The 10,353-nt window shown below is 40.5% G+C and overlaps 1 protein-coding gene across 2 annotated transcripts; it reads left to right on the top strand.

The window, feature by feature from the left end:
• The first annotated feature begins 2,452 nt into the window (after positions 1–2,452).
• LOC147225650 (histamine H3 receptor) lies at positions 2,453–7,595 on the top strand. 2 transcript variants are annotated; one of them, XM_086162169.1, is made up of 3 exons: positions 2,453–2,949; positions 3,449–3,615; positions 6,523–7,595. In XM_086162169.1, the coding sequence occupies exons 1-3, from the start codon at positions 2,712–2,714 to the stop codon at positions 7,381–7,383; spliced, it is 1,266 nt and encodes a 421-aa protein (XP_086018295.1). In that variant the 5' UTR covers positions 2,453–2,711; the 3' UTR covers positions 7,384–7,595. The 2 variants fall into 2 exon arrangements, with proteins under 2 accessions (XP_086018295.1, XP_086018297.1); XM_086162171.1 differs by having other exon boundaries at positions 2,454–2,715.
• The last annotated feature ends 2,758 nt before the right edge of the window (positions 7,596–10,353 follow it).

Here is a 10,353-nt window from a genome sequence, read left to right as displayed (position 1 = left end):
GTTCCTTTAAGTTCAGAGGGGCCGTTCCCCAGGTGGGGATCAATTTTGCAACCAATATTCTTTCATCAGATGTAGCTCCTCTGCCTCTAATTGCTGTTGCTGAACAAAGTGAGTAGTGGGAATTTCAGCCTCCTAAAATGTTCCTTGTCTGTTTCTTTCACTTCTTCTGTTATTTATTATCTTCACTGTCTGAGACCTTTGGCTTGAGAGACAACTCTGAAATCCTTCAACCTCTAAAAGGAAAAAAAAAATAGGGATTTTGCTGTTCTTGTAGGTATAAAATTTATGCAGGGTGCAAGAATCTTTTTATCCGACTGCTGCTTATCCTGCACTCAGGGCTGCGTGGGTTGCTGGAGCCTATCTCAGCTGTCATCGGGCAAGAGGCAGCGTACGCCCTGGACTGGTTGCCCATCAATGGCGCGGCCACATATACAAACAATCATTCACTCGCTCATTTGGGGCAATTTTTCCCCATTCTTCTTCCAATTAATCAAACCGGGGTCCTTCGTGCTGTGAGGCCGAAGCGTGAACCCTGTGCCGCCCGCAATAATCTTTTTGGTGTACATAAATGTAAACATCTTATCAAAAACCATTCTTGTGTCATTTCAGTCCAGCTGAGAATTAAGGTCTGATTTTGTACATAGCATAGAAATGACCATGTGGAATAATGAAATTAAATGCTCATGCATTAGGATAATTAGACCAACATGCAGAGCTCGTGCATTTCACTCCACACTTGCCTGCATTTGAGGATGATATGAAATGACGAATATAAATGGCATACAATGACATAACCACTGGATGCGTGCAGTGGAGAGCGCATAGCAAAATCTGTCTGTCCACCTCTTCAAATTTCTGATTTTTCAATGAAACAAAGTTTGAAAACGATCTATCTTAGAATAATCACAAAATGTACTGACTTTGCAGGGCATGTTTAGTTCTGTGCGGTGCAGAATCATTAATCTTCACACTCTCAATTTCATACCAGCAGCATTAATCTAATGTGATCTCTGCTGATGTAAAGCGGTTTGCTACTGCAGGAATGTAATCTGCAGTCATTTTTTTTTCTTATTTGACCTCTGACTGGACAAATCCATTTGGGCGGATCTCAACTTTTTCTGCAGTAAAGTTTAATGATAAATGTTACTCTACAGCAGGCCTGGCCAACCTGTGGCCCCTGAGCCGCATGCGGCTCTTAAGTTCATGTTGAATTTTGTGTTTGGCTGCTCCAGCGTTCTCTGCGCACAGTTAAAAAAAAAAAAAAAAATCAAACACAAAAATCGATATAAACGTAACAGTCGCATGTGGCTCAGGAGCCACAGGTTGGCTCGGCCTGCTCTACAAGCTGTGTTAATCCTGGCGTGTGTGTGTGTTTTTTGTTTTTTTTTTTTTTCCTGGAGGAAACCCATGCAGACACGGGGAGAACATGCAAACTCCTCACAGAAAGGTCCCCTGTCGTAATTGAAGCAGGTTCCTTTGTGCTGTGAGGTTGAAACCCAGACCACCCCCACTTGTATATTAGTATCTTTATTTTATTATTCTTATTTGTATTTATTCCTGCGAATCTCTTCATATTGTAGCGCTTTAGTCAAGAGGTGACAGGTGATGGTAAAACATCTGTTTTAATGAGCACAAGCCTGCAATGCCACTCACTGTTCCCGCTCAATTCCAGGTAAAAATAACAATACATTGCATCACAAACCACAGACATTCCCAGCAACCCCAAAATCACACAGAAAACAAGCATCAAAATAAACCCAAACATTCTTGACTTGCTACAGCTAGTTTATTTCTTTCTGTATGGAGCATCTGAGACTACTTAACTTCCTCTTGGAAGTAATTCTGATTCTGTTGCTGATTTGGCCTGTTTAATATGGTTGAGTGCAGCATTATAATAATGTAGGAAAGCAGAGGACGGTGCCAACTAGTGTGGCCATAGTGTTAAAAGAAATCCCTGATGTTTCTGCTCCTGGTGGGTCTGCCTGTGTCTGGTTCCAATGTTACTTACCTGCTGCCAGAGCCTCTCACTGCTCTTGGATCACTCTAGTTTGCGTTGAGTCCAGACTTTTGGCCCTGGTTGAAATCCTGAGGGTTCCCCGTTAAGCGCCCTGAAATCTCTTAAATCCTCGTTTCCCTTCACAATAAAAGCCCGACACTTTCACTCGGGTGCGCAGAAGTTAGATTTATTGTATTTTGGTCTGTCTGAGTGAACTTGTGAACTCCCTAAGGAACGTTTGCAACTGTTCTGCGTGTCTTCGCTGCCATCATATTTAGCATTTTCTTTACCATATCGACTGTGAAACAATTGAGTCTTTTTTTTCTTTAATTGCTTCCAAGAATCCCCGCATCTTTTGTCGGTGTGTTTATTTTGAAAGTAAAACCGGACATTGTTTATTTTCCGCTCCGGGGAGTCTTGATGGCGGGGACAAAAGCGAGGGTGCGCTCCTCCGCACCGCACATCCAGCTGCTGTCCACAGACGCACGCAACGGAGAGGGGATGGCACTTTTCACCAAAATCATGTTTTTTCAGACTATAAAACATCCTCGCAGACGAAAAATGGAAGATTTTCTGAAAGTGCCGTCTCCTATTCACACATGTTCTCGCAGGTTTGGCGTCTCTGTCAAGCGGAGCGGATCGTCACGGCGCGTAATTGAACAAGTTCGGCGTTCTGGCGCGGAGGCTCCGCAATGAGCCTGGCGCAACACTGACAATGGGTGCGCACATCTTGGAGTCCAACTCCAGCGGCAGCTCGCCTCCAGCTGTGTCGGAGGCTGGGACTCTCCTCCCGGGCTACCTGGTGGTGATCCTATCAGTTCTCATGGTGACTCTGGTTGTCGTCGTGGTGGCGGGGAATGCTCTGGTTATCATGGCTTTTATTGTGGATAAAACACTGAGAAATCAAAGCAATTACTTTTTTCTCAACCTTGCCATATCTGATTTCCTCGTGGGTGAGTGGGCTCTTTTGTTTCCTCCCTATCAGTACGTTCAAATTTGGCTCTTTCAAGTCTTTTGTTCTTCCCTGTAAACGAGAAGCCACCAAGGGCTGTTTGTGCACGCCGAGCACACGCTGTAATTACCCCACTGTGTGTGTGTGTGTGTGTGTGTGTGTGTGTGGTGACGGGCGAGTTCATTGTGATATCACCTTTACAGAGAACACACGTGAAGCCTCTGTAAAATAGATCATGTCTACGTTGTAGAAATATGTTCACATCCCTCTATGCTGCTATTATCTACAGCTTCACTGAATGATATCCCTTATGATAGAACTATTTCTTTACATTTGCAGGGCTACATGCTACAATCTATTATTTTTATTTCATTTTATTTTTTTTAATTTTAATTTTTTTTTTAAATACTTTTTTCAATTTAATCCTAGAGCCCAGAGAAGCAGGATGTTACTATATCAGGTGAATCATCATGATGTATGTATATATGTGACTGTTCCAGGTGCTTTCTGCATCCCAGTGTACATTCCGTACAACCTGACAGGCCGGTGGATGCTGGGTAAAGGTCTCTGCAAGGTGTGGCTAGTCATGGACTACCTGCTCTGCACGGCCTCAGTCTTCAACATTGTCCTTATTAGTTATGACCGCTTCCTGTCAGTCACAAGAGCAGTAAGTATATGGTGTGCAGGCAGTCATTATCTCGACCACTCACATTCACTGGTGTGTGTGCATGCATTTGTGCACAAACACACACTAACCCCCCCACGCTGGTTTCTAAAATATGTTACCCCTGTGGGAGTTTAATCTGCAGGGTGGATTAATTGACATTCACAGCTTTATTTTTATGGGGTCTTTAGCGAATCATTTGCTCAGGTAATTGGTTGGTTCAATCGGTCTGTAAATATTTGAACTGAAAAGGTTTTAAGCGTTTGTTCTCATCAAGGTAAAATCGCCAAGCCATTATTTTTTAAACCAAATTGCGGGCTGGGTGTAGTACTGTGTGTGTAAATTGGGATTTCAAGGCACCTCTGCCAAAATTGTTTTGCTTTGCTATGAATTTCACATAACCTAGTAATATTATAAATAGCCTCCAATAAATTATAGAGGCATCTGTTTTATTAGTGTATAATTTTCACCTTGTCTCTTCTCTGACCCCTCAATTTCAAAGAGGAGATGCTCCTTTGTTCAGCCAAACTTTTCCATTATACATCGGGTCAATATAGGTCAGTATAGTTTGAAGGGGTCTTCCACTTTTTTTTTTCACACGCAGCAGAGAGCTCTTATGGTGACACAACCATTCTAAAATGGATTTCAGGCAAACAATCCATTGCATAAAGTTAAGCCTGGCCAAATCCCCTCAGATAATATTACAGGCCATTATCAGCCTTTCTCAGATCATCTGTATTGAGGTGTACAGTAAACTGGCCACAATTAAACCCTACAAACCGATGTTTTATTGTTATCCAAGGGATTATTGTGTCGTAGCTAAACTGCTTAGAGACATTATGTTGGATACGAATGGTGTAATCTATATTTGGTCAAATGTAGATTCTCACTTTATGACTGTATGGTTAGGTTTGAAGAGAGGCAGCCCCTCTTCGATACAAATACTCTGAGGAATTTCACACAGTTCAACATCCACACTTCGAAGTGAATGTGTTAAGCCTGTCTGTTCTTCAGCCATACAGTGACCCTGTTGTTGATTTAGGTTAAATGCCTTGCCGAAGGGCACTTCAGTGGTGGTAATTGGAGAAAATCTAATTAAACCGCCCACCTCTTCTGTCTAGTTTTCCACCTTTTAGGTTGCCATTGCTAACGTTTAATGAACATACTAACAACAACTGACAGTGGAGCCATTTTCTGTAAGTTGTGTCTTTAACCAAAATTCAAATATAAACATTCAAGCATTTGGCACGAGATGGTATTTTTTTGGGCTCCCTGCCCAATGTTGATATTTAGGCACAGGAGGCAGAGCAATCGTTCTTTGGAACCGAACATCCCTGGTTCGGTTACCGCTTCCTCCAAGTGTGTTGAAGCGTTGTTTAGCACTGAACCCGTGGCGCTGGTCAATGGCAGCCTCCTGCTCATTGTTCAAACACGATGAGTTGATTGCAGAAAACAAATTTCCCACGGGGATTAATTAAGGATAAGTTATTATTATTTCATGTCCACTTGATTCTCACGTACAGCTGTTTATTTCCGAAGTTCAACCAAAGTGTCACTGCATCATTTTAATATCTGGGGCAGCTTTCACAAACTATCATTTCCTGAAAAGAAAGATATGCCATGACTGTTATTTCACACACACATATATATGTATACACATATAGAAAGATTGGAAGCTCACATACTGGAGTATGAGAATTGCCTTTGTGTTGGACAGTTTAGACCCAAGATGCGTCTGATGTGACAGTGCATTTAAATGGCAAAAAAGAAAAGTTCAGGATGCCTCTACTGCTGTTCTGATGTAATGGTCTTGACGTTTCATAATTGAAATATGAAATTGCCTTTGGTATTTAATGCCACAAATGTCAAACAACCTTGAAAGCCATCAGTTAGGTGACATATTTTGTAATGCGTTTCACTACAAGTGTCAAATTTTAGTCATCATTTTTATTTGCAAAATGAAGTACCAGCATCTACATATTTGTTGGATAGGATTCTCACAATGAAATATTTTAATTCTGATATTACATTCTATCCTTTAAATATTGTGACAACCTCTATAAAAGATATAAAGTATATAAAATATATGGCATGATATCTGTGGAGGTTCTTAGTCATCCAGGTCATGGTAAATTCTTGTCAAAATTCTCTTGTCATGGCAACTGGACTTGAATTTCTTCACTTGAATGTGTTTTACTTCATCAGTTTATGGTGTAATATAACATAGCTTATGAAGCAGTAGCTACAAATGAAAGACTTATTTATTTCAACTTTTGAATAATTTCTAACCTCTGCAGCTAATTTTTTTTGATTAAGGCTGCAGAGAGGACTACAGTAAGTGCAACTGGGAAAAAAAAAAAAGTCCCATTCTTGTATATTAAACATTTGAAAATGGAGCCAGAAGCAGTTCCTGCTGCAGTGATGTGGCTGTGCATTAAGTACTGACTATGATGAGGGATTTTTAAAGTTTGCTGCTGCTCAAGATTCATAGGACAGCAAATAAGAACTAAAAGGTAAATAAACGAGTCTGGTTAAATGATGGAGTGGCAGCGAGGGATAGGTGATGTGTTTGGGTGCGGACTCTCCCGTGTTGGATCACTGGATCTGACCGGGAATCTGCCGTTCTACTTCTGTCTTAGGCTGCAGTGACACACAGAGGAATAAGCGTCTCATGAGTTGGTTTTATTCACAGCGTCACTTGGTTCTCCGTGGCTCCACAATACAAGCGGTGCCTAATTTGAATGAGCCACTCAGAGCAGAGAGTGATTGTGTGTGTCAGCCAAGAATACGTATGTTCGCAGCTGCAGCTGTCTGAATCTGAGATGGAAGGAGTCCATACACACTCAATCCGTGTGTATTTTTGTGTGTGTCACTGAAAAATCCCACATTTACCTCTGTTCTCACATGCAGGTGAAATACAGAGCACAAAGAAATATGACTCGTCAGGCTGTGTTCAAGATGGTGGCGGTGTGGGCACTGGCTTTCCTGCTTTATGGCCCCGCCATCATCTTTTGGGAATCGATCGTGGGAAAGAGCGTCGTCCCGGCGCACGAATGCTATGCTGAATTTTATTTTACATGGTACTTCCTCCTGAGCGCTTCTACCTTTGAGTTCTTTACCCCGTTTGTGTCTGTGGCCTTCTTCAACCTCATCATCTACTTAAATATCCATCAGAGGGACAAGAATGGCGGCGCATGCAGTGGCAACAATTCTAAATCACAGAAGAGCAGTAAAAATCACAAAGATGGTGGAAGCTGGTCTGTGTTTTTTGTCAAGACCCGGAAGGTGTCATCCACTGAGCCCACGGCCATCTCTGCAGTTATTGAGGACGATGACATCCTGTCACCCTCCTCGAGCGGGGATCCTAATACCAGCCAAATATTCATGCAGACCGAGGAGAAGTTTACACCCTGCAGGAAAAACTCTAGGCTCTTCCAATCCTCGGCCTCCTGCATGGCAGCCTCCCGCAAGACGCAAGGATCTCGCCTCTCCAGAGACAAAAAGATTGCCAAATCATTGGCTATTATTGTCTGTGTTTTTGGAATTTGCTGGGCTCCGTACACGCTCCTAATGATAATACGCGCCGCCTGTAGTGGCACATGTGTGGCAAACTACTGGTATGACATCACATTCTGGCTCCTGTGGTTGAACTCGGCCATCAACCCATTCCTGTATCCCCTCTGCCACAGCAGCTTCCGAAGGGCTTTCTCAAAGATACTGTGTCCTAAAAGACAATCAGTCCAGCCTCAGATTGAGGCGCAGTCTTGTTAGATTGTACTTCCATGATTTATTAACGCAGAATTGTTCAATGTAAAAAAAATCTACATACCGTTCTTCCATCGTAAAAGTTAAAAAAAAGAAATAATTGGAGAAGGGGGGGGCAGATTTTACAGCAATATAAGAAAATGCTGAACAGCGTGCGTGAGAGGATTCACATTTCTTTTTCTAAGGATAGACTGATGCACACAGTTTTTTTTTTTTTTTTTCAATTCAGTTGTAAATTTTTAATGATGTACACTGTCACTTCAAACATGCATACAGAACCTCATGGATGATCCCTCTGGGGATTAGAGGAGAGACACAATTTGGGCTTACTTATGTTTGTGTAGTAAGGTTGCGAAATTATGTCTTGTGTAGCCATAGAGGCGGTGAATACAATTATTTTAGTCCAAGGCATCTATGGCATCAGACAGCTCACCAGGCCAGCAGATTACGGTCTTTCTGCATGAAAGCACAACGGAGTGAGACAAAAGACTGGGCTTAGGTGTTTTTCTCATGGCTCAAAAGCCTTTCCACTACTTTTTTTTTATCAAAGTGATGTGGAGAAAGGATTTCAAAGGTCCTACAGGAGTTTGTAATCTCACCACGCAGTACATAGTTTCAGAGCAAAGAGTCAAATGCTTTGCCATCCTTTGACTTTCCCGCTGAGTGAAATGTTGCATGCTTCTTGCAGCCACAGGATGGCAAATGCACAGTCCTTTGGGTTTAAAATCCTCAAGAAAAAGAAAGGTTCTGAATTGAATGTTTTAACTGCAGTGACATATTTTATCATTTGATCTGAGAAGCGGGCTTTAGGTGGTTAAAGTCTGCTACCACAATCTGCACTTCACTTTTTTTTGTTTTTTTTTGTTTGTTTCTCTTGTTTGATCCTCAAAATGTACAGCACTATAAATTAAAGGAGGTCTTCTGTACAATAACCTTTCGGGCAACTAATGCCAAACTGTTGTGTTCTTTAAATGCAGTATTTAATTGCAACATTTGCGACATCACTGTTTTGCATTTGACTACTTTGTAATCAGCTATGAATAATGGAAAAGTCTCTCTACAAGACTTCAAACTTTGAAATAAGTAAGTTCTTTTTTTTTTTAAATTCCAAATTTGAGCCCCACCCTTTAATAAAGGTGAATGTTAATGACAAGAGTTAAAGGGTTTCTTGAAATGAAGTGTATTTTCCAAACTTTAATCCTCTGCCCCTATTTTACATGGCTATGTATTGTCCACTTAGTGTCAACTTCAACACCATAACTACATGATTAGAATACTATAAATAACCACTGCAAAACTGTTATTTTCCTTTTTGGAAAACCATATAAAATGTTTGGCTTGTCCGTTACAAATGTCTGTCAGTCAGGGTAATATGATGAAAACAGATTCTGGGTGATATTACATAAGACTTCCTCTTTGTCTTTTCTACATCTGAACTCCTGTGTTTGAGCTCTTGATCAGCATTTCAGGGATTTTATTGAATATATGTATTTGCTTTAGAAAAAAAAAGCTGCTCTGTCTAAGCTGCAATCGTTAGCGGTATTTAACAAAACCCCATCACTTCATTTCATAGCCTCTAAGTTCCCAGTGCAAATCAGTGTAATTAATAGTATAATTGCAACCCAGAGGTGTAAATACCCACACATTTGGTGTCAACTACAACACAGGATGAGTGTTGAACCTACTGAGATTTATACATGCAAATGTGAGTGTGCTCTCTAGGGGTTAGTTATATACATGTCATTATTTATTGTACCTAATGATATATTTATTTGTTGTAATTTTTTTTTAAATCTTTTTTTTAAGTATTTAAAATTTACTATTGGCCTTTATGTCCTCAATAACCTGTATGTTTGTTTATCTGAAATGTTATCTTTAGTGAGTGACTAACATACAAAGCTCCTCAGGATGTAATGACAATAGGGGTTTAAGATGAAGACTCATTTTACATTGTAAGTGGGTTGGAAACTTACTGTCTTAACTTGGAACGTTGCTTTTTGTTAAGTTAATTCAGAGGCCAAGTGGGGAAAAAAAAAAAAACGCCCTTGTGCCACCGTGCATCTTTTTAAGAGGCTTACAGTTGTGATTACTGCTTTATAGGAATGAGTGGAGGATGGAGCCTGTTTTCTGTTTGACCGCCCCTCAAAGTTTACTTAAAGGATTTGGATGTTTTACACATTTTGAAAATACTGTGCCTAGTTTAGAAACAGCGTCACATATCCTATTACTGCTGAACATCATGGTGCTGATAATTAAGTGAGACTAGCTGTTTTCATATTTTTATTGTCTAAATGCAAAGCTAAGTGGCCACTGGTAGTTCAGAAGTAAGTCTAAAGAGATGTAACTTACAACCCGATAAGGAGAAATTAAAATATTGTGCCTCTGCTCCAAGTGTTTTGGACGCTTTAAGGTTTGTCGGTTGCCGGTAGGTAAGACATGACTGAATTGAAAGAATCTTGTAGCACGTTGTGTAGAAACTTGTGTATGAGATATGGCACATAAAAGTTAAAATAAAAACAATGACATTTCCTCAAGTCTCATATATTTAAACCAGAAATCAATTCTGTGCAAAGAAGGAAAGGTGAAAGGTGTAACAGAAATTCGAGGCGTTGACATTGTGTCATATTTTCAGCGCAGATTCTCAATATATCCGGAAAAAACATCTCAAGGGACTTGCTGTATAACAGTATGGCCTTGACCTGTGGAAAAGTGGAAAATGTGTGAGTTTTCACTCGAGCAAAACTTGATCCTTAAGGACTTTTGTATACATATATATATATATATATATATGTGTGTGTGTGTGTGTATATATATTCGCCATCATAATTTTTTTTTGAGGCAAAAATATGTAATTTAAGTTGGAGTCTTGCTTCTACTTTGCCGTTTTGGTAGACCAAAAGATGTCCTTGAAGTCTAGAGTCCTGTAAATACGCCACTGTGAGAGCTCCATAAATAATGCAAGCTATATAAATTGTT

This window comes from Fistularia commersonii, chromosome 16 (genome assembly GCF_037954325.1).
Source record: "Fistularia commersonii isolate RoL2024-O1a breed Wild chromosome 16, RoL_Fcom_v1.0, whole genome shotgun sequence".
NCBI classification, from domain to species: domain Eukaryota; kingdom Metazoa; phylum Chordata; class Actinopteri; order Syngnathiformes; family Fistulariidae; genus Fistularia; species Fistularia commersonii.
The sequence above is the reverse complement of the archived record's forward strand: the minus strand, read 5'-3'. Positions and strand labels throughout refer to the sequence as shown.